At 42.9% G+C, this 23,784-nt stretch overlaps 3 protein-coding genes across 4 annotated transcripts; all 3 read left to right on the plus strand.

Moving 5' to 3' along the window:
• The first annotated feature begins 200 nt into the window (after nt 1-200).
• On the plus strand, nt 201-4,847 carry LOC112215820 (mRNA export factor). 2 transcript variants are annotated; one of them, XM_024375236.2, is made up of 13 exons: nt 201-424; nt 739-852; nt 977-1,081; nt 1,197-1,289; nt 1,382-1,468; nt 1,635-1,721; nt 2,129-2,200; nt 2,407-2,535; nt 2,756-2,862; nt 2,965-3,040; nt 3,159-3,353; nt 3,476-3,561; nt 3,738-4,847. In XM_024375236.2, coding segments are annotated over exons 2-13 (1,119 nt in total). In that variant the 5' UTR covers nt 201-424; nt 739-771; the 3' UTR covers nt 3,739-4,847. The 2 variants fall into 2 exon arrangements, with proteins under 2 accessions (XP_024231004.1, XP_042155198.1); XM_042299264.1 differs by lacking the exon at nt 3,738-4,847 and having other exon boundaries at nt 2,407-2,514; nt 3,476-3,565.
• A 4,495-nt stretch (nt 4,848-9,342) lies between these two features.
• On the plus strand, nt 9,343-13,215 carry LOC112215823 (serine/arginine-rich splicing factor 6). The gene is made up of 6 exons (XM_024375241.2): nt 9,343-9,558; nt 10,133-10,287; nt 11,535-11,659; nt 11,798-12,000; nt 12,122-12,184; nt 12,267-13,215. Exons 1-6 carry the CDS (start codon nt 9,452-9,454, stop codon nt 12,619-12,621), a joined length of 1,008 nt encoding a protein of 335 aa, XP_024231009.1. The 5' UTR covers nt 9,343-9,451; the 3' UTR covers nt 12,622-13,215.
• Nucleotides 13,216-13,351: 136 nt separating this feature from the next.
• Nucleotides 13,352-23,767, plus strand: LOC112215822 (lethal(3)malignant brain tumor-like protein 1). The gene is made up of 22 exons (XM_024375239.2): nt 13,352-13,592; nt 14,358-14,517; nt 14,736-14,923; nt 15,033-15,156; nt 15,326-15,491; nt 15,751-15,886; nt 16,087-16,123; nt 16,235-16,326; nt 16,741-16,845; nt 17,061-17,196; nt 17,400-17,491; nt 17,600-17,751; nt 17,874-17,950; nt 18,065-18,150; nt 18,364-18,474; nt 18,849-18,963; nt 19,111-19,210; nt 19,344-19,544; nt 19,668-19,717; nt 19,896-20,053; nt 20,150-20,212; nt 22,888-23,767. Exons 2-22 carry the CDS (start codon nt 14,379-14,381, stop codon nt 23,020-23,022), a joined length of 2,463 nt encoding a protein of 820 aa, XP_024231007.1. The 5' UTR covers nt 13,352-13,592; nt 14,358-14,378; the 3' UTR covers nt 23,023-23,767.
• Nucleotides 23,768-23,784: the final 17 nt, after the last annotated feature.

A 23,784-nucleotide genomic window follows, 5' to 3' on the forward strand; every position in this document is an offset into this window, starting at 1 on the left:
TACAAAGTCTCTTTCATTTGGTTTTCAACCTGATTTTTAAAAACCTGATATTTAACGTTCTCCCATCACTTTTTTTTAAGACCGTATGTTGTCGGTTGCCTTATTGATTTTCTTGACTAGGTAACACCCAGAGAAATGTTTATAATGCAACATCATTGAAAGGGAGCGAAACTTATTTTTATATGAAAACGGGTGGAATTAGAACAAATTAATTCTAGGTCATCATAGGATTTAGATCAAAATACGTTTTACATGTAAACATTTTTTCATTGTGAGGTGTGATTGTCTGAACAGCGCGACTGCAATGAAGACTACCTGGAACGCAACCTAAATTGCCGACGCATGTGCAGTGAATGCACTTCCTATTCCGCTCAACGCGCTGCGTTTTCTTCTTTAACCAAGCTTATTTTCAACGTAAAAAAAGGTAAACAAACTCGATATGTACACATTTGAAACTACTGAATTTCCCTGCGATAAAAGTAAGCTGTTTAGTATCACAGTGGCGCTTGATATGAGGCTTGGGTGCAGATGTATTGCTAGCTAGGTGAACAACATGATGGTTTGTGAGTAACCTCCATTCATTTAGCTAGCCACTGAAGTCCAATAGCTAATTGTCCTCTTTCATTATTATCATTTATGTATACTATCACTAATGCATGTAAATGTTGATCGAATAACTTCACATTATTGTAATGCTGTTTATTGTACCGGTTACTAATATGTACCATTTCATATTAGTAACCGCGTGTTGGCTCAAGACAATCCGACGTCATGAGCTTGTTTGGCACCAGCACTGGGTTTGGCGCAGGGGGATTCGGAGCGGCAACCACGGACACACACAACCCAATGAAGGTAACTAGCTAAAAAAAAAAATAGCATTCCCTTTCAGTAACCTGCTTAATGATCAATCTATTTGACTATTAGAAATTGTTCTGAGTGGTATAAATAAATTTGAATGATGTGTGATATCATATAGGATGTGGAAGTAACCTCACCCCCAGATGACAGCATCAGTTGCTTGGCGTTTAGTCCCCCTGCCATGCCAGGGAACTTCTTGATAGGGGGGTCCTGGGCCAATGATGTGAGTCAAGTCATTAAGTTCCACTTGAAGTGTTCACTTCAGACTTATGCCTTTTTGTTATGAGTCTAAAACCATTAACTTCGTAACACGTGACTGTTTTCTTAAATTTTGCCAGGTGAGGTGTTGGGAGGTACAGGACAATGGGCAGACAGTCCCCAAAGCCCAGCAAATGCACACAGGTCCAGTCCTTGATGTCTGCTGGAGCGAAGTAGGCCCCCTCACATATCACATCACATATCTTTGCGAACCATATAAGGTCTTTGAATGAAGCTTCACTTATTCATTCCCTTGCTCTCTCAGGATGGAAGCAAGGTTTTTACTGCATCTTGTGATAAGACTGCCAAAATGTGGGATCTCAACAGCAACCAGGCAATACAGATCGCACAGGTAAATATTTCAGGCTATGAACACTGTTTTAAGTGTTATTTTTCAATTGGTAGTTTCATCGCCTCTTTGTACAACTGAGGAGAATTGCTTCCCATGAAAACATTATGAAAAGGTATGTTGAACCTAGATCCGATTAGAAATGGTATTGATTTGTGTTTCCTCTTAGCATGATGCTCCTATCAGAACAGTCCACTGGATCAAAGCCCCCAACTACAACTGCATCATGACAGGCAGCTGGGACAAAACTCTGAAGGTAAGAATGTATTGTGATTGGAAACAATCCTTGCTCCAAAATGACTATCTGTTTTATATCATAGTTATTATGTAGTGATACAGGGCATAAAATAAATAGAGCCAAACAGTCCTTTGTCCCAGTGGCAGTAAGGCTCCTGAATGATGGTCTGGCCTACAGTTGACATTGATGTTGACGTTGTACTGATGTTTATATTGTGTACATTTTAATCATTATGAAACACCCATAAATTGCACTTTTTCTATTCTCATTGTATTTGTCTGTTTTTGTATTTATGCCCATTGTATGCTTGATGATGTGTTTTAAAGTACACAGTGCCACAAACAAAATGTCCCTGTGAGGATAATAATGTCATTATCTTACTCACTATAATGGTTTTCTCACCTGTGTTTGATTTGCTCTTGTAGTTCTGGGACACCCGTTCGCCCAACCCAATGATGTCCCTGCAGCTGCCGGAGAGGTGCTACTGTGCAGACGTGGTGAGGACCTGGTGCTAAAGCTCCAGTGATTTTAATATTTTTCAAGGTTTCTGTAATTACTCTGAATAGCGAGGACCGACTAGTGATTTTAAATTGTGTTCAGCAGTTAAATGTTCAAAACATTTTTAGATGAAAGTCTGCTGTGTCCTGGTTTTATAAGCCATGTGTTGTCTGCTGATTGGTGAGCTGGCTGCTGTCATTTCCAGGTGTATCCCATGGCAGTGGTAGCATCGGCAGAGCGAGGTTTGATTGTATATCAGCTTGAGAACCAGCCGTCCGAGTTCAGGAGGATAGACTCACCACTCAAACACCAGGTGACTGGTTTCACATACCAGGTGACTTACAGGTCTCCCTAAAATAAGTCTTCCTGGATAAAGGTTAAATAAAAAAAGACCAATACATTTACAGGACTGTCTACTACACACTTTTTCTGCCTCGCACATATTACACTCACCTTTTCGCAGTGTGCGGTTTCCATTGATTATCAGTTATTATTGAGTAGTTAATGCCTGTGGTGTACACCCTAACACCACCTCTTCCGTCTCCCTGTATCAGCACCGCTGCATAGCCATCTTTAAGGACAAACAGAACAAGCCTGCTGGATTTGCTCTTGGGAGCATTGAAGGACGGGTCGCCATTCACTACATCAACCCTCCTAACCCGTGAGTGGCACAAAATGTGCTTTTCCTTACAAACTGTGAGAAAGACCTTAGCTATTACCCAGGGCAACGTACTCACCACACTGTGTTTTTTGTGTGTTGTAGAGCCAAGGATAACTTCACCTTCAAGTGCCACAGGTCGAATGGAACCAACACAACCACACCACAAGACATCTATGCTGTGAGTGCAGCTTGTGCTCTCTCCACCCTGCTTTCATATTAGTTTGGCTACAGTCAGTAGGAAGCGAAAGATGTTGGTATTTTTTAATGCAAAAAGCTTGCTGTTTCTGATCAAACAGGTGAATGCCATCTCCTTCCACCCTGTCCACGGTACACTGGCGACTGTTGGGTCTGACGGTCGCTTTAGCTTCTGGGATAAAGACGCTCGCACCAAGCTGAAGACCTCGGAGCAGCTGGACCAGCCAATCACAGCTTGCTCGTTCAACAACAACGGCAACATCTTTGCCTACGCCTCTAGCTATGACTGGTCAAAGGTAACATTTTGTCTCGTACCTCATGTTATGATTGGTTGATTTTAAGACTCATTCTATTCCTTCAAAATGGCCAGGCATTATTTTGAATAAGTTCAATTGATACATATTGTGTTAAACCTCAGGGACATGAGTACTACAACCCTCAGAAAAAGAACTACATCTTCCTGCGTAATGCTACTGAGGAGCTGAAACCTCGGAATAAGAAATGGTGAGTCAGACTGCCTGTGATTTTCAACACATCAATCGCCTTTGGGTACCTCTATGGTGACCTTTACAAGACATTCTATGCTTAAGAAATCTAGAACCACATGTTTATTGGCGGACAAGCAAAGACTTGAAAGCAACAGACTTAATGACCTTTTGTACATTTCCTCATGTCCCTAGATCTGTCCTGTCTCTCCTGTTGTTTGCAAAATGGAGGTTTGTCAAACGCACACGTGATGCCTGCACGACTCTGTTCCTATCCTGTGCCAACACCAATGGTGGAGCTGCTGCTTGCAAAAGGACCAATCACTGGAGGTCTTTCATCTTCTTGGCATTGGCCTGGATCTCTGCCCCAGCCACATGCATCCAAATAGGGGTTGGAGAGTGAGGAGATGATATTGTTTTGTAATATCTGATATTTTATTTTCTATTGTCAGTAGCTAGGTTTCCATTGAATTGCTGACAGATTTTTCATGTGAATGTTCTTAAATCTGCTGAAACAAAATCTGAAAACAATGTGTGCATTTTTCCACCAGAGATGTTTCCATCCAATTGATTTGTTGTGGGTAGAAAGATGTGCTTGATGGCATAGTGCACATACAAATAACGTTTGTGGTTAAATTCCCATGTACCAAATAAAAATTACAAGTGAAATGGGTTTCCATCGCATTTTCAACTCTTGATGGTTGTCACAAAAATGTTTGTTATATAGCGAATGTGGCCCTAGGCACGTGCGCTCCAGCTAACAGCTCGCAGATAGTGTGGGTTTAGCCTACTACACGATAAGATTATTATGGTCAAAAGAGCAAGATTATTTGTATTTATCAAACGGCAGCCAAGCATAGATCATGTCACCAGAATAAGACCCTCAACATTTATTGGAAAGTAGCATCAAAGCTCATCACCGTGCACTTCCCGCCTTGTGAAGTTTATCATAATTTATTTCATCGCATGACTCCCAGGTTTACTTCGTTATTATATCAAAATTTGCGAATAAAGCATTTCCACCGCCATTACTCGCATAATTACGTTTAGAAAGAAAATATGCCACGTCTAGCATATTGTTTTATCGACATTTTAAAAGTTTACCGACAAATTTGCTGTTTCCATCAGGCCTGGCATTAAATGTTTTATCCAACGTACTTTACTCACATAACAGGGTTGGATGGAAACCTGGTAACTGACACCATGATTGCATGGTAATGTTTTTTTCTGCTCTGTTACATTGTTGTACAATTTAATGACATTGAAGAATGAAATAAATTAGTAAATAAAGACAAGTTAAACTGACTGGTTTTTACAACACATTTTTTCATGCTCATCTATTTTACACTTGTACATACTCCGTGCAATGGGGCACAATGTTTAGAACACTAAGCAAATGGGAATGCATAGAACCAGGGTTGGGTAGGTTACTTTTTAAATGTAATCTGTCGCCGTTACTACTTACCTGTCCAAAATTGTAATCAGAAACGTAACTTGTGGATTACCCAAATTTAGTAACATAATCTTGTTACTTTTAGATTACTTTCCCCTTAAGAGGTATTAGAAGAAGACAAAAATGTATGTTACCAATTGAAAGACATCTACTGCAGGATAAATCAATGTTAAAGTTTACATAGCTGACAATATATGGATGTTACATTTTACTTTATGGGTTGGTTATGTAGGCTTCTAACCAATCACCTTCTACTACATACAATAATACTATTAAGTTAAAAATGATATCTTTACATTAAAAACCAAAGTCTATCAGAATTCCAGTCATTCCAATAAATGTTACACCCCTTGAGCAGCAAGAATAGGACTTGAAAATATGGAAGTATAGATTAGACAAATTGTTTTACCTGAGCATAACCCAAAAACGAAGGACTTATTAGCCAGCCCTACTCTGTTGTTTAGGATTTTGTTGTCATGGAGGACTGATTGGGCTCATTGATTCGAGTTGAAAAATAAATGCTGCGCTCATGCAATGGCATGCTTTGAGTAGTACTGAAAATGGCTATTTACTAGTGAAAAATGAATGCCATATGCTGCATTTGCTATAAACCTATTGTTTAACTTTTTGTTGGTGACACGTTGACATCGTGATAATATGCAGCTGTTTAAAGGGCAAATCCACAGATGAAACAGTAACAAAACGGTCACCCTGCCTCTGTTTTGATAGAAAGCTGAGGGATGGGCCTGGAGAAATGCAACCACTTTCAGATTAATAGACAGAGCTGTGGATGCAAGGACTGACCATCCATGATATAAAAATTATTGATTTAAACATGTTATGAGGCTATACAGTGTCGTTTACATTTACAATGTTTACAAACATTGGACAAAAACTAGCTTACATTTTGAGTTCGTATGGTGTGTGACAGTTGAACTAAGCTTATGAGGCATTTATAAGTTAAGAAACAATGGATACAGTGGCAAGAAAAGGTATGGGAACCCTTTGGAATTACCTGAATTTCTGCATAAATTTTGATAATAAAATTTGATCTGATCTTGATCTAAGTCACAACAATGGACAAACAAAGTGTGCTTAAACTAATAACACACATTATTGTATCTTTCTTGTCTATATTGAATACATCATTTAAACATTCACAGCGTAGGATGGAAAAAGTATGTGAACCCCTAGGCTGACTTCTCCAAAAAGCTAATTGGAGTCAGGAGTCAGCTAACCTGGAGCCCAATCAATGAGATGAGATTGGAGATGTTGGTTAGAGATGCCCTGCCCTATAAAAAACACTCACAAATTTTGAGTTTGCTATTCACAAGAAGCATTGCCTGATGTGAACCATGCCTCGAACAAAAGAGATCTCACAAGACCTAAGATTAAGAATTGTTGACTTGTATAAAGGTGGAATGTATCTCTAGAAGCCCACGGTAAGACAAATAGTCTATTAATGGAGAAAGTTCAGCAATGTTGCTACTCTCCCTAGGAGTGGCCATCCTGCAAAGATGACTGCAAGAGCACAGCGCAGAATGCTCAATGAGGTTAAGAAGAATCCCAGAAAGAATGCTAACATCTGTTAACGAGTCTAGGAAGGTTGCGAGTTCAAACCCCCGAGCTGACAAGGTACAAATCTGTCGTTCTGCCCCTGAACAGGCAGTTAACCCACTGTTCCCAGGCTGTCATTGAAAATAAGAATGTGTTCTTAACTGACTTGCCTGGTTAAATAAAGGTAAAATTAAAAATTAAAAAAATTGCTGTCCAAAACAAACATTGCTGCACGTCTGAAGTTCGCAAAAGAGCACCTGGATGTTCCACAGCTCTACTGGCAAAAATATTCTATGGACAGATGAAACTACAGTTGAGTTGTTTGGAAGGAACACACAACACTATGTGTGGAGAAAAAAATGCACAGCACACCAATATTAAAACCTCATTCCAACTGTAAAGTATGGTGGAGGGAGAGTCATGGTTTGGGACTGCTTTGCTGCCTCAGGGCCTGGACAGCGTGCTATCATAAACTTGGGAATGCATTTCTGTTGATCAAGACATTTTGCAGGAGAATGTAAGGCGGTCTGTGTATTGAAGCTCAACAGAAGTTGGGTGACGCAACAGGACAACGATCCAAAACACCAACGTAAATCAACAACAGAATGGCTTCAACAGAAGAAAATACGCATTCTGGAGTGGCCCAGTCAGAGTCCTGACCTCAAGCCAATTGAGATGCTGTGGCATGACCTCAAGAGAGGTTCACACCAGACATCCCAAGAATATTGCTGAACTGAAACAGTTTTGTAAAGATGAATGGTCCAAAATTCCTCCTGACCGTTGTGTAGGTCTGATCCGCAACTACAGAAAACCCTGGTTGAGGTTATTGCTGCCAAAGGAGGGCGGGTGTCACGACCTCCGCTGAAGTTGGTCCCTCTATTTGTTCGGGCGGCAGTCGAAGTCACCGACCTTCTAGCCATCACTGATCCACTTTTCATTTTCCATTGGTTTTGTCTTGTCTTCCATCACACCTGGTTCCAATTCCACCAATTACATGTGTATTTAACCCTCTGTTCACCCCCATGTCCTTGTAGGTAATTGTTTTCTTGTAGTGCTTATGCACGGTATGCTGGTATTTTTCCGGGTTTTGTTTGACCCATTGTATTGTATTGTATTGTATTGTATTGTATTGTATTGTATTGTATTGTATTGTATTGTATTGTATTGTATTGTATTGTATTGTATTGTATTGTATTGTTCTGTTGACGGTGGTTTATGGGTATTAAACGACACCGTTGTAAATCAGTTTTCGCTCTCCTGCGCCTGACTTCTCTGCCGCCAGTACGCACCTCACTACAGCGGGTATATCAATTATTAAATCCAAGTGTTCACATACTTTTTCCAACCTGCACTGTGAATGTTTATAGGGTGTGTTCAATAAAGACATACACTATAATTGTTTGGGTGTTATTAGATTAAGCAGACTGTGTTTGTTTATTGTCGTGACGAAGATGAGATCAAAAATTGATGACCAATGTATGCAGAAATCCAGGTAATTCTAAAGGGTTCACATACTTCTTCATGCCACTGTCTATACATGTAATTTATAAGTCCAAAAACGGATGTAGCAACTACAGTTTGCCCCTTTAAGTCTATCAAGAGTGTGCGAGTTTGAGCATGTGTCCATTAGGCATATGGATAAATGATCAGTTATGAATTAGATTGAGCAATAAAAGCCCCACTTTTATTCCATGGGCTGGGGTCCGCACTATGCGGCTATGGTAAGAGCGCATTTTTCACCGGCTGTCAACTGGTTTCAAAAACAATGATTGATAGGCAGTTAACATTAATAAATTAACTGGGGTCAAATACACATTTAGATTTGTGAACATCCATCCACAACGACCACAATCCGTAAAACGCAAAAAGCTAAACAAGAGAGAGGCAGTGTGATTTACATCAATGCGCTTTGTCGGTATCAATAATACGTGACATCCGTATAGCGGTAGACAACGCCACTGCTGTAGTCCTTCGACGGCCTACCCCGGCCAAACTCTCAGGATCCCTAGTTGTCTGTAGTAGTAGGCTACTAAAACATAGAACTAAACTGAATCTCCACCAGTATTTTTCAGTCTATCGTACAGAGTAGTTTAGTTCTGTATTCTAGTAGCTTACTATAGACAAGGATAATTTAGATACTGGGACTTGCACACATTGATGCCAAATGCGTGACCCTTTAATTAGAAATCCCTTTAATAGAAATCGAAACGTGTAAAACAGGGTAAAAATGCAACATGTTCAACAATAATGACTATCTTTTGTTTAGTTACAGGAGCCCAGTATACCATGTACATATATGTTACCAGCAACAAATATTGTAATCAGATTAGATACTTTTGAAAAACTGGATGATTATTTCGAGGATTACTTTAAAATTCAGAAAGGATGTTTGCGGGAGACAAAATATTACACGGTTTCCTCAATGATATTCAAATCAACATTGAAAAAAGACGCAAGTTTAAACTTATTTACAAACAAGTCAGACCGCTATGATGACACACCAAATGTGTTTGATGGATCACGGGAAAAGAGCAGGAATAGGTTTGGCTACAGTCCAAGCTATGTCTTCCAATGGTGCGACTGCTGTCGGCATCCAAAGATTATCCAATTTGAATAAACGCTTGGAGGTTATTGTTATAGTTATACATGTGCCGCGTTCAACGAATCGGCAACTCGAACATTTCCGAGGTTATATTTTTTATTTCGGACATTTCCGAGTTTCCTAGTTCCGACTAGTATATGAACGCGGCATATGACATAGACTCTGTGTGAATTCGTGTATTCTCGCGAGGATGGTTCTTCACGTCACGGTCTACATAAAACTACCGAACACAGCGAGTTCTCTTTTGTTAACGGCATTTTGTTATCAGTTGGAGAAGCTATCCGAGTATCAATAGTCATGCCCCGCGTCTATGTTGGAAAACTAAGTTATCATGCTCGAGAAAAAGACCTTCAGCGGTTTTTCAATGGCTACGGAAAGCTTATGGAAATTGATCTGAAAAATGGGTAAGTTCAAGCTGAGCATATGAGTCAGTTGAACAACACCGGGCTGGAAAAGCTAACGTTAGCTTCATAACTACTTGATTTCGGTTAGCTAGCTCTCCCAGAGCATATACGTGAAATAACTAGCTACAGTCACATTTGACTTTCAATTGTGTTGCTATTCGTGCATGTAAAAGCAACTAGGTGACATTAGTGGTTATTAGATTCACATAGGCTTTTCTAAAGCGTTTATTTTTTTGTAAATAACTTGCCTAGTTAGCTAGCTAACGTTAGCGTGTTCAAAATGGCTGCTTGTTTGGCTTCCCTACAGACCGTTTTTTGTGCGCCATCTAACTGTTTGCTACCCAAACGTTAACCAATTAGCTTGTTGCCTTAACCCCTTTCATGCACAGGCAATGAGCCCACTAATTGATTTTACCCCGTTTTGGGGTAAAGTTTTAACCCCTACTCGTCAAAAAATAACGTTAAAACATACCACATCTTCTGTCTGAGATTAGTATCACCGTCTTCATACTCATTAGTTTTGTAGTCATTGCTACCCGAAGACGAGCCTAACTTTAAAAAATATATATTTTAGATATGGATTTGTAGAGTTTGAGGACAATCGCGATGCGGATGACGCTGTGTATGAACTGAATGGCAAGGAGTTGTGCGGGGAGCGTGTGACCGTGGAACATGCAAGAGGACCGCGGCGCGACCGAGATGGATATAGTGGTGGCGGGGGTGGTCGCAGTAAGTACAATCTATTTCAGTGTTACCTCTGCCCTTTCCCAGTGGATCGAGGAATTGTGAATGTGGACCGTATACACGCAGACCTGTGATCCTAAAGTGGAGTTTGACCTAGCTCGCCAATACTCAATGGTTTCACCATTGCCGTAATAAAGTATTTCATGTTAGTATAAGTGTCACCATTGAGTATGGTCCAAGTTTGACCCAACTTGGCGCAGACAACTACTGTTTAGCTGTAATGAAACCATGTTTCTAGTGTTTTCTTTCCTGGTGGAATTGTAAACACATATAAACAACTGTATTTAGCTAATATGAAGTCATGGCTTTGTCACCATGTAGCCTAGCTGTATCATTAAATACTATTACATGTGAATTGTATTTTACGTTTTATTTCAGCATTAACAAAGTCCTTGATGTTTCAATTTGAAAGAGTCCAGCTGCGGGCTGAGGCTGAGGCCGAGTCCATAGAGGCTAAGATGACTGGCTAAGATGAGACTGCCTGTCCCGTTTGGCCTTGGCTTTCACCTTACAATGTGTGTGTGACCTATGCCCCTTGACCCTTGGCTGACCTAACCGGAAGCCATGATGACAGCATCCTTTTGCCAATAGACCAGGGGTGATGGTGAGGATTCCCATTGGTTTCTATGTTGAAAGAATAAGTGGGGCGGCTAAGTCAAAAACATGTTACCGCTCGCTGTAAGTGGGCAAACCAGCTGAATTGCCCCCAGTTTGACAACCGGTTAGGCAAAGTCATGGGCAAAACTTATGTAGTGTTATGTCAGTTGGGCACTCACTAAATGTGAGACCATTTTTGACAGTGACTTTGTGGGAGCCTCTATTTGTCTTTCAGGATTCAAGGGTTTGTAAGAAGAAGAACATCAATGTCGATTTGTTTGTACGGCTAAAGAATTGCACTTATTAAACATTTGTCAGACTGGCTGTATGTTGCTGGTAACAGATGCAGTGGTGGTCTTTGCAACAGCAGTGAACTACTTCAGAGGCGGTACATTGAGGAGAATAAAAACTGACATCCACTAAGACAACAAATGCCACGGCTTTAAGACCTCAGTCACTTATTAAGAGGTTTGTCTTGAATGGGTCCAGATGGACATCTTACAGGACCTAGGTTAAACATGACCACACCATTTATCCTGGTAGCTGCATTCTCTGTTTATGGTCTGATCCACTGAGTGAAATGCCTATATGCCACTCTGTTTTGTTGACTATTTGTATAACCTGTCATTTTAAAGGTAGTAGTGGTTACAGCAGCAGCAGAAGCCGCACTGGCAGGGATAAGTACGGGCCACCTGTCCGTACCGAGTACCGGCTGATCGTTGAGAATCTGTCCAGCCGCTGCAGCTGGCAGGATCTGAAGGTGAGTTGTTGGGACAGTTTTATATTTGTGGGTGAAGGGCAGGCACTAAAGATGCTGCCAGTTGCTATCCATGGCAGGCCATTTGTTTCTGAAGAATGTGGGTGATATACTGCGGGGTGACTGCATCGGCCTCTACAGGATTTCATGCGCCAGGCTGGAGAGGTCACGTACGCTGACGCCCACAAGGAGCGTACCAACGAGGGTGTCATCGAGTTCGGCTCACGTTCGGACATGAGGAGGGCCCTGGACAAGCTGGACGGCACAGACATCAACGGGAGGAAGATCCGCCTGGTGGAGGAAAAGTCTCGCCGCCGCCGCTCCTACTCTGGCAGCCGCTCCAGGTGAGGCTCTACACCGCCCTGCTCTTTACGAGTAGTTTAATTTCTCATCCAACCTGCTGCTTTCCATTTGTTGTCACTTGAAAGGGATGAGTGACATTTGTATTCTTGTTCCCCTCTGCAGGTCTCGCAGCAGACGTCGCTCTCGTAGCAGGAGCAGCCGCTCCAGGAGTAACTCCAGGTCCCGGTAAGAATGTCTACAAAGTGACAGTTTAGTTTGGTCAATATGAGTGCAACAATGATTGTAAACCATTGTCCACCCCCTGTAGATCCCATTCTCGCAGCAAGAGACGTCGCTCTAGATCTGGAAGGAAGTCCCGTTCCTGCAAGTCTCGTTCCCGCTCTCACACCCGCAAATCCAGATCCCGCTCCGACAAAAGCAAGTCCCGTTCCAAGAGCCGTTCCAAGGTGAAATCCGAGCGGGATTCCAGCAGCCCTTCCAAGGAGAAGTTGACCAGCAAGAAGTCACGTAGCCGCTCGGCGTCCCCCATGGGGAATGGGAAGGAGGAGCCGTCCTCTCGCTCCCCGTCTCCAGCAGCTGACCGCCACTCCAAGTCTCCAGACAAGCGTCCTGTCTCCCGCTCCCCATCTCGCTCCAGGTCTAGATCAGCTTCCCAAGATTAAAGGCATTGCCCAGTTTGTTTCATCCACATGTTCCCCATTAGAGCAATCTGGATGTATAGGAGCAGCTTCTATTTGATTTAGCAGATCTATCGCAGCACCAGGTTAATCAAGGCTTGCTCAGTTAATCGGTGCTATCTTTGGCACTTAGAAATCTAAACCATGATCTTGACGTATTATTCATGGCTTGAGAATGATTTAGTCATTGTGTGGGGGGTGGCACATCGTAGATTATAGCTGCTATGTTTTGTACATGGAGGAGCTTGTCTGAATGGCTTTGTATTTAAAACAAGTCAGGACTTATTTTATTTCCTTAATTGTTATTTGTATTCCTCCCTCCGGTCTGCTTTTGCTTACATCGGTTGTGTTTGACATTATTTTCCATGATTTGAAGTCATTTCACCTATTGAGCCCAAGGTTTGTTTTTGACACCCCACAATGTATGTGCTGTACATCTTGTGGAGGTACACTTTTTTGGCATTGAGATTTAACCAGGGATCGTGGTACAGATTCCAGCCTCCCACATGAGAAGCGGGTCTGATTACTTGTAACCATGTCCATTTTTTATTGTACATTTAATAAAAGTTATGAAAATTGCTGGGTTGTGATTTATATTGCTGCCATGACACAAAGTGCTGCTTTTACTGTATTAGGGCCTAAACTGCAGAAACAGTTCTATATGAAAATGGATTCTTCCTTACGGTGATGTATTAATGTGAAAAGCGGTGGGGGCGAAATTGTGACAGTAATTCCCGAAACATTTTGGTGCTGTCATTGAGTTGGCGCTATACATTCTTATGATTAAATGAACATGGGTCTGCGCATGCGTACAATTCTGATCCGCAAGAGAAACCTCTGGTAAGCGAAATTGAGTCATTTCATTTTTCAAATTGATCAGCTGATAAACATGTATAATGCTTTGACATGCATGCAATAGGGCGCTCCAGAATCTTGGAAGTTATAACTTGCAGATGGTAAGATGTCAATTGTCATTTTATTGTGGTTGGTATTCAGCATGCATATAATTAGCCATAAAGCTATTATCGCAAATTTTATTCAATATATTCTGTCATATTTGATAGTTCTCAGCAAACCTATAACGGGCTAACGGTCCGCAACATAAACGGGATTGTATTATTGTTGTCGCTGCATGTCATGAAGCGATGCCGTTAATTAGACATTTTGCCAGGATTGGTTGCTTTGTACATTTTCACAAATTCTGAGTTACTGTTTTTTTTCTCATAGCTTCAAGGATTTATGATCTTCCGCCATTTTACAGCGGAATTGCTGTGTTTTTGGTAAATTAATATATCGATTTTGCTTTGTCTACTTTCCTTTGCTATTCTAAGAGCAGCGTTGTCAAAAAGCATCGACAGAAATGTCCTAAAAACAAATTGTTTTAAAATAAACCTTAATCCGAATGTCCTTTTATCTCCAATGCTGTGAAGTGATACTAAAAGTGATTCAGAAAATTGGGAAGGTTTCTTAAAAATGCCCCACATTTTTTATTCTTAAAATTTGAAAAATGGCAGCATATAGGGAATTGTCCCCTATATTCTGAAGTTTAATAGTAACAGAGAACATAATACTGTGGGTGCAGGGGATGGATAATATGGAGAATACATGTGAAGCCTGTAACCCTTCTGACATTCAGGCCCCTTTCCACTGAATTCCATTGTTACCTCACCCTGTCACTATAATCCTAAGAAATATGTGAAATTGTTATGATCTATTTTCAGAGGCAGTAAGTGAGGTCTGCGATGAGTGCCAAAGTTGAGCTGGATTTTTCAGCCAAAAAAGCAGATCCTACTCCCCTGACTGACTCCAGTGATTCCCTTTCCAATGACAGCCTGTCGAAGAAGACACGCCCACAGACCACCACAGCACTCATCCTGCCAGGTGAGATTTGGCCACAATGACACTTCTGGAACTATGACACTCAATAGGGTACTGTTATGAATTACATCCTGAACATTTTTCAACTCAGATATGCTGCACAAAGTTCTAAATGTTGACAACCCAGAAGGGGCACATACTACCCTCCTACTAGTCTCACATAGCTACATCATATCTTCACATCCACTCAGAACTCAGAAGCCTGCCACTTCTCTCCCAAGCCCCAGCCCCTGCTCCTAGTACCCAGAAGGTGGAGGTCTCTCTGGGTGTTGCTGAGACAGGTAATGGAGCCATAGCTGGACAGGTGGAGACCCCCACTCTAGCCCCCCAGGTTGGGGGGACCTGTAGTATCGTCCATGTGCTGGAGTGGAAAGAAGGGATGGCCATCTTACCCAGCAGCAACCTAAAGGTGAACGACCATCGTATTTTATTAGAAGCATAGGGTTCTCTAATAGTAAGCATTGTTGGAGTAAAGACGTACCATGTGGGCAAGTTGTTGAAATATGTTTCTTTTTCAGTTCTGTGTGAGTGACTGTGGAACACTGGAGATGATCAGCCAAGGGAATATCACCAGCGCTGAACCAATAGTAGTGGTGTCTGGAAAAATACCTGACTCCGATAACAGGCCAATGAACAAAACAGGTAGGCTACAAAAAATCAGTGATACTGTGTGTTGTCTGCAGCTTAACAGTCTCTTAAATAAATTGTAATGGAAATGAACTAGCATGCTCAAACATATCCTCAAAAACAATTTGCAACCCTGAATGCAGTCCTTTCCTAATCCTAACCTGACATAATGCCTCCATTGTAGATGTGGCGCGTCCTCTCAGCACTGTGGGTGGTGTGGCTGTGGATCAGGAGAGGCCCATCAAGACTGTGCCTAAGACCCAGGGAGGGACAGGCCAACAGGAGAGCTGTTATCCAGTGGCACAGAGAACCTACCCGGAGCAACTACGCAGGGAACCTATGACTGACAAGTAAGTACTGAAGCGTGAAGCCTATCCACATCAAATTCATGTATGAAATCATATTTTTTACCATAAAAAGCATTTTATCGTAGCCTTTTATGCTAAATGAAAATCAAGGATGTATCATACGCATACAGTGGATGGTCAGACACAAAACAAACAAACTACAAGATATTAACCACCATGCAGAAGATGTAACGTAGGTCATAGGTAGCCTAAGGCGAAGCTTTGTGTAGTGGACTCAACTGTTCTCTTATCTGTTCCTTAGTAGGGTGGGAGGTGCCGAGAAGATTCCCGGGGGCAGGGTAGCGTCTCTGGACCCCGAGCTGCTGAAACCCATGAAGAAGAGGAAGAGGAAGGACTACCTGAGTCCATCGGAGGAAGAGTCTGAGCTGGATGGCATGGTGGGAAAGGCTCAAGTGTCACTCTATCCCACATAAAGCATTCACAATTTAGTAGTATTTTTTGTTGTTGTAATAGGTAAATGACCTCACGTGCATGTGATGGCCATATGCATCAATCAATTATTTTGTTCAATACTATTCATGCTGTAGGTACTATCTCTTTGTTGCAGTAAATCCATGTGTTGTATTCGTGGTTCTAGGATTATTTGAAGACAGAAAGCGGACACAACAGAGCGGGTGAGAATCAGCAAAAATGTAAACCCATTTGAACCATATATTCAAGTCACGTTTCTGTCGTATCAGATTTCCAATATGCATTGTGTTGTGTTTTCTGTCTGTGTACAACAGGTACTGGTGAAGTTAAGATGGAGCTGTGGACATGGGGACATTATCTGGAGGAGACCAAATCAGTGGCAGCTCCAGCCAAACTCTTTCAAAAGGTGGGTTTTTACTAACTTTCGATACATACTAAATGATAGGGCCGGGACAATACCAGTATCGCGACACTCGTTAGTATCGTAGCAAGGAAACAAAACACGAAGTGGACTTAACTTCTTTAGGAAAACGGCGCTAATGTTGGAAACAAACATCATTATGTTGCCATCCAGAGTCACATGTATTTATTTTCCAGTCTATAGCACACAATATTTTACATATTGCAGGTTTATAAAGGGCCAAAGAGTTTGGTCTGTTTCGTGTTTTCATTTTTGCCATGGAAAAACAATTGCGATACTGGTATTGTCACAGCCCTAGTAAATTAGAGAACAAAAGTTAAGTCTTTGCAAATTAAATTGTGAGTGTGCGTGCATGAATGTGTCTATGGCTTTTCTCACTATAACCCCCTGTATTTTCAGTCTCAGAGGGTCCCACAGTGCAAAAGCAGCTTCCGCCAGGGCATGAAGTTAGAGGGCATCGACCCGCAGCACCCCTCCATGTACTTTGTTCTGACTGTGGCTGAGGTACTGTGTGCAGCGCTGCTCAACCTACAGTCGCATGCTCTTTGAGGTTTGCTTCTACCTCTCTCCCTGTCCTGACTGTTTTGTTTCATACACACTATACACCCTGACTGTACACACTGATTAGAGAGACGGATCCACATAACTGATGGAAAGACACGGAGAGAGAGATTTGGGGAGACACAGTTTGACTTCTGTCTGTCTTGTCCTGTTTGTAGATTTGTGGCTACAGGCTGCGTCTCCATTTTGACGGCTACTCAGACTGTCATGACTTCTGGGTAAATGCCAATTGCCCCGACATCCACCCGGCGGGATGGTGTGAGGGCACTGGACACAAACTGTACACCCCCAAAGGTCAGAGTATACTAGGCTTTGGTTTGTGGTTGGGCTGCAATTTGGACTCGATTAGTTTCCTTTTCACATTTTGATTATGGCGCAGATCATTTGCCCAAGCACCTAAGGATCTGAGTCATAAAGTCATTCATGAGATTTCCCTTATTAGAGTAGTGGTCCAGGGACATGTCCATGTCACATGTTTGTGTCTGTGTGTGCCACAGGCTGCAAAGAGGAGGAGTTCTCCTGGGCCAGCTACCTGAGGATGAGTAAAGCCCAAGTTGCCCCCAAAGAGGTGTTTGCCAGCCCTGGAAGAGTAAGTCTAAGCACGACTCTTATCCCCAATCAGTGGCCTGCATCTACCTGAAGTAATGAACTGTAAGCAGCTAATTTGGTGTGTTTGTGTTGGTGGCCCACTGGTCAGACTGATACGGAGGGTGATTTCGAGGTGGGCATGAAGCTGGAGGCTGTCGATCGCATGAACCCCTCTCTCATCTGCGTGGCGACCGTGACCGACGTGGTGGACGACCGCTTCCTGGTTCACTTTGATAACTGGGATGACACGTATGACTACTGGTGAGGCCATTTTTCATGTTTTTCTTCACGACTTCTCTAAATCATCAACTGTGCTGTTTTAGTAGCCATTTGGCCATGACTTAAATTCTAATCTGATTAGTTGATGTTGAATCCCCATCCAGGTGTGACACCAGCAGTCCATACATCCATCCCATTGGCTGGTGCCAAGAGAGGAGCCTTCCCCTCACGCCACCTCAAGGTGACTGACAAAGTTGTAAGAAATGAATATAGTTCTAAGTAAACGATAGGGAATACGGTGGCATTTCACACACACCTTTGAACTGGATCCCATGTGCCCTGTCTGTCCTGCCAGGTTACCCAGACCCGGGCAGGTTCTCCTGGCCAAGGTACCTGGACGAGACTGGCTCTACCGCGGTGTCTGCTGAGGCCTTTAAAGTAGTGAGTACATCACTGAGGATTTGTTGCAATGAAAACCACCATACGCTGCTGTCATTTTAGACATTGATGAATACGATTGACTTGAATCCTTTTGTGGTGGGGTAAAGTGGAGTTGTGAACATAATGACTGTTTTGAGATTAACCATAGGGACTGATTTGAGGTCAGGTGTTAAGTGCCGTTGTGTGATGACGATGTGACCCTCCCCTCCGCAGCGTCCTGCTCATGGCTTCCAGGCTCAGATGAAGCTGGAGGCAGTAGACAAAAGGAGCCCCGGCCTGATTCGGGTGGCCACAGTGGAGGAGGTCGACACACACCGCATTAAGGTCAACCAGCAGTGTGCATGTCTCATGGTTGTATGTGCCAGTACCACTACTACACTCCCATAACTATACCATATTATAAACTGGGTGGTTTGAACCCTGAATGCTGATTGGCTGTCAGCCGTGGTATATTAGACCGTATACCACGGGTATAACAAAACATTTGTTTTTCCTGCTCTAATTACATTGGTAACCAGTTTATAATAGCAATAAGGCACCTTGGGGGTTTGTGGTATATGGTCAATATACCACGGCTAAGGGTTGTGTCCAGGCACTACGCTTTGCGTCTTGCCTAAGAACAGCCCTTAGCCATGGTATATTGGTCATATACCTCACCCCCTCGGGCCTTATTGCCTAAATATACCATACTTCCACAGGTCCATTTTGATGGCTGGAGTCATATGTATGATGATTGGATGGACTCGGACCACCCTGACATCCACCCGGTCGGCTGGTGTGAGAGTACGGGTCACCCGCTAAAAGTGCCCCCCGGTGAGTCAAACAAAACCCAACACCTTGGTAACAGCTACCATACTTCACTGACTCTACTTCACCCTGATTTGAGTGCTTACATGTTCTGTTTGGCTTGTGTGCATGTGTGCTTGTGCTTGGGTGCGTGTGTGTGTGTTTTTTTATAAGGCCCCAGGAAACCTGCAACCACAGGCCAGTCCAGTTTCTCCTCCATGCCTTGCAAAGGAATCAGCCACTCCAGATCCACCAAGTACAGCTTCCATCACAGGTCAGTAACCCCCAGAAATAGGTATTTGAATCGCCTATGAAGCATTAAATGGAAGTGGATATGTGTTCCATACCAATGCTATGATTATGTTATATTGATGTTATAATGGAGTCAACTCTACTGTTTGAAACAGGAAGTGTCCGACACCCGGATGTGATGGCTCGGGTCATGTGACTGGGAGGTTCACCGCACATCACTGTCTGTCAGGCTGCCCACTGGCTGAGAGAAACCAGGGCAGACTCAAGACCGACCTATCAGATACAGAGGGGAGCGGAGCAAAGCGGAGCATCTTAGTCTTTGGCCAAAGGACCAAAAAGTCCCGGTACCATGGCAGGTAAGCCTCATGTCAACAGTGGCTAAGGCTGTTGTATGACGTCAGACTCAGGAGTCATAGTGGTGTATTGATCTGCCGCTGTAGCTCCCCGTCTCACCAGTGTCTCTCGTTCTCTATTGTCAGGATTGGCCGTCCCCCTAAGTACAGAAAAATCCAGCAGAGAACATACCAGAGTGAGTCTCACAGCTTTAAGCTTTGTACACAGTACAGATATCTATTTATGTCTATGGCCGCACTCTGATTCTCTATGGCAGCTACGAGTTTACTGCATCCATACAGTATTCTGTGTGTTTGTGTAGGTACCATATGTGTACATGCATTAATATGTGCGTGTGTTTTCCTGTGTTGCAGCGATGGCCACAGAGGGTATGTGCCCGTCTCTGTTCATGTCTGCTTTGTCAGCCCACCCGGACCGAACCCTGTCTCTGTGCTGGGAGCAACACTGCAAACTGCTGCCTGGCGTCCAGGGCATCAGCGCTACACAGGTGGCAGCGTGGACTGTGGAGGAGGTGAGAGCTATACTACTCAGCCCTATTTATCTTTGGCTGTGACAAACGGTGGAGCAGAGTACTATCAGTCACTCTTCTTCGTGTTCTGTGCAACAGGTCTTTGGATTTGTCCAGAATCTGACCGGTTGTGAAGAGCAAGCCTGTGTCTTCAAAGAGGAAGTGAGTTGCAATGTTAATTGATAAGTTAAAAGTCCAATGCAGCTGTTTTTTATCTCAATATCAAATCCTATCTGGATAAGAATTATAAGTACCTTACTGTGCTTGTTTTCAATTAAAATGGTCAAAAAGAAACAAAAATAGCTTCTTAGACAAATACCATTTCTCAAGCAAGAATTTTTCTAGGACTGTCAGAGGGGCCTAATTGGAGGAGCCTAATGGGAGGGATGTGTAACCAGAAAACTAGCTGTTATTGGCAGAGAGGAGGGCAAACTCTCTTTGTTATTGGTCTATCAACTTATATCGCCTGGTGATGTCACTAGGCGGTCCAAAAACCCCACTCTGCCAAACAAGTGCTTTATCATCATTTTCACAATTTCAAAGTATTATTCCAACCTCATAGTGTGGAAATATATACACTGCTCAAAAAAATAAAGGGAACACTAAAATAACACATCCTAGATATGAATGAATGAAATATTCTTCTTTACATAGTTGAATGTGCTGACAACAAAATCACACAAAAATTATCAATGGAAATCAAATTTATCAACCCATGGAGGTCTGGATATGGAGTCACACTCAAAATTAAAGTGGGAAAACCACACTACAGGCTGATCCAACTTTGATGTAATGTCCTTAAAACAAGTCAAAATGAGGCTCAGTAGTGTGTGGCCTCCACGTGCCTGTATGATCTCCCTACAACGCTTGGGCATGCTCCTGATGAGGTGGCGGATGGTCTCCTGAGGGATCTCCTCCCAAACCTGGACTAAAGCATCCGCGAACTCCTGGACAGTCTGTGGTGCAACTTGCGTTGGTGGATGGAGTGAGACATGATGTCCCAGATGTGCTCAATTGGATTCAGGTCTGGGGAACGGGCGGGCCAGTCCATAGCATCAATGCCTTCCTCTTGCAGGAACTGCTGACACACTCCAGACACATGAGGTCTAGCATCGTCTTGCATTAGGAGGAACCCAGGGCCAACCGCACCAGCATATGGTCTCACAAGGGGTCTGAGGATCTCATCTCGGTACCTAATGGCAGTCATGCTACCTCTGGCGAGCACATGGAGGGCTGTGCGGCCCCTCAAAGAAATGCCACCCCACACCATGACTGACCCACTGCCAAACCGGTCATGCTGGAGGATGTTGAAGGCAGCAGAACGTTCTCCACGGCGTCTCCAGACTCTGTCACGTCTGTCACATGTGCTCAGTGTGAACCTGCTTTCACCTGTGAAGAGCACAGGGCGCCAGTGGCGAATTTGCCAATCTTGGTGTTCTCTGGCAAATGCCAAACGTCCTGCACGGTGTTGGGCTGTAAGCACAACCCCCACCTGTGGACGTCGGGCCCTCATACCACCCTCATGGAGTCTGTTTCTGACCGTTTGAGCAGACACATGCACATTTGTGGCCTGCTGGAGGTCATTTTGCAGGGCTCTGTCAGTGCTCCTCCTGCTCCTCCTTGCACAAAGGCGGAGGTAGCGGTCCCGCTGCTGGGTTGTTGCCCTCCTACGGCCTCCTCCACATCTCCTGATGTACTGGCCTGTCTCCTGGTAGCGCCTCCATGCTCTGGACACTACACTGACAGACACAGCAAACCTTCTTGCCACAGCTCGCATTGATGTGCCATCCTGGATGAGCTGCACTACCTGAGCCACTTGTGTGGGTTGTAGACTCCATCTCATGCTACCACTAGAGTGAAAGCACCGCCAGTGACCAAAGCATCAGCCAGGAAGCATAGGAACTGAGAAGTGGTCTGTGGTCGCCACCTGCAGAAGCACTCCTTTATTGGGGGTGTCTTGCTAATTGCCTATAATTTCCACCTGTTGTCTATTCCATTTGCACAACAGCATGTTAAATTTATTGTCAATCAGTGTTGCTTCCTAAGTGGACAGTTTGATTTCACAGAAGTGTGATTGACTTGGAGTTACATTGTGTTGTTTAAGTGCTCCCTTTATTTTTTTGAGCAGTGTATAAAACAAATTACTTTTTTGACTGCACTACCCTTTTAAGTTTGAAGTATTGAAACAAACTGGAGCACATTGAAAACAACTAAGTTAAGTAATTTAAGCAGGGCCGGTTCCAGGCACAAGCGGTAAGCGTTTTTTTTTTTTAGGAACTCAGTCTGGGTCCCAATTTACTATTGAGAGTAAGATTAGTAGAATACACCAGGTACATTGTTTGGTTGTGCAACAGCAGTTTTTCTCTTGTTATGTCAGTCACTCAATTAGCCATGTCAGCTAACCATTTTTAGATTGGTAGTTAGTCTAGCCAGCTATCTAAACTGGTCATAATCATGGCCGAATATCGACCGGCTCATTCCCAGGATCCCTGACCTCCAGGGTGCAGCCATTGATTTTGTTAGTCATTTTCACTCAGATATCATATTAATATGTCATTATAAAAGGTGTAGAATTGCAGGAAATTAGCTTTAAAACTGCAACATTTTCTCTACACCCCATGGCAGAATTGCAGGAAATGAACTTTTACATTTTCTCTCCACCATCAAGAGGGGGGCCACACAAAAAAATGTGCGAGGTGGGGGGGCCCCCAACCAAATATCGCTTAGGGCCCCCAAAAGGCTAGAGCCGGTCTTGCAATTTAAGTTGTATTATGTTGTTTTTTCGTTTGTATGATTTCATTTTTTTATATACCTGCTTCTTGTATATTTCTTCTCAGATGATTGACGGGGAGGCCTTTCTATTACTGAAACAGACGGACATCGTCAAAATCATGAGCATCAAGCTCGGTCCCGCCCTCAAAATCTCCAACGCCATTTTAATGTTCAAGAGTACTGACGAAGGCCTCAAGTGATCCCGCCCCCACTCGGCCAGAGATTCAGTGACCAGTCATCATGTGCCAAATTCATCCAGAATCCTACCCGTTATGTGTTTGGTGTTCAGTACCCATCAGAGAGAGAGAAAGAGAGAACAGTAGAGGGGGGTTAGTGGGGGAAAGAGATGAAGAAAACAGGGAAAACGTCTAATTGAGGTTTTCTGTACGGTTGCTTCACTGCTCATGCAATAACAGGAGTCAAATCAGACGGATTCTTACCGGAAAGTGTAAGGAGTGTCGAAAGATATACTTATTTTGATTTATGCAAAATATATGGAATTATTTATGTGGGATTTAGTTAGATAAAAATGGGGATATTTTATTGCCATTATTTTCCCCCAGATTTGAAATCCAGGGTGATTTTTATGCTGCTGTTCTTATAGTTGGTCACTAGATAGAGCAAATGGTCCGTTTCGAATACCAGAAACGGTTTCAAGTTTCTCAAGCACTTGCAAATCTTATGTGACAAAGTCAAAATAATGTTTCAAAATATGAACTTTGTTTGGAACATTTCAAAAAGGATATATCAAGATATCTGGGGATTTATTGTTTTATATCAGTTTTATTTTTTATGTTGGCTTATACACTGTATTTAAATAGAATGTTACAAGGGCTTCAGGATTCTTAGAACTATATTTCTCTCTGGTGGGCAAACTGTGTCAAGATATTCTTGGGTCAAAATCATTCATTCCATATGAACAAATAAATGTCCAGTTCAATCTCTGACTTGTCTTGACTTCA

Source organism: Oncorhynchus tshawytscha, linkage group LG16 (genome assembly GCF_018296145.1).
Source record: "Oncorhynchus tshawytscha isolate Ot180627B linkage group LG16, Otsh_v2.0, whole genome shotgun sequence".
Classification (NCBI taxonomy): Eukaryota; Metazoa; Chordata; class Actinopteri; order Salmoniformes; family Salmonidae; genus Oncorhynchus; species Oncorhynchus tshawytscha.

Excerpts from the sequence above, each read along its gene's own strand:
- LOC112215820 (XM_024375236.2), top strand. The coding sequence starts at position 772 with ATGAGCTTGTTTGGCACCAGCACTGGGTTTGGCGCAGGGGGATTCGGA. Across the intron at positions 853-976 it reads ACACACACAACCCAATGAAG|GATGTGGAAGTAACCTCACC; the intron begins GTAACTAGCTAA and ends GATATCATATAG. Across the intron at positions 1,469-1,634 it reads AGGCAATACAGATCGCACAG|CATGATGCTCCTATCAGAAC; the intron begins GTAAATATTTCA and ends GTTTCCTCTTAG.
- LOC112215823 (XM_024375241.2), top strand. The coding sequence starts at position 9,452 with ATGCCCCGCGTCTATGTTGGAAAACTAAGTTATCATGCTCGAGAAAAA. Across the intron at positions 11,660-11,797 it reads GCAGCTGGCAGGATCTGAAG|GATTTCATGCGCCAGGCTGG; the intron begins GTGAGTTGTTGG and ends CGGCCTCTACAG. Across the intron at positions 12,001-12,121 it reads TACTCTGGCAGCCGCTCCAG|GTCTCGCAGCAGACGTCGCT; the intron begins GTGAGGCTCTAC and ends TCCCCTCTGCAG.
- LOC112215822 (XM_024375239.2), top strand. The coding sequence starts at position 14,379 with ATGAGTGCCAAAGTTGAGCTGGATTTTTCAGCCAAAAAAGCAGATCCT. Across the intron at positions 14,924-15,032 it reads TACCCAGCAGCAACCTAAAG|TTCTGTGTGAGTGACTGTGG; the intron begins GTGAACGACCAT and ends TTTCTTTTTCAG. Across the intron at positions 19,211-19,343 it reads AAGTACAGCTTCCATCACAG|GAAGTGTCCGACACCCGGAT; the intron begins GTCAGTAACCCC and ends TGTTTGAAACAG.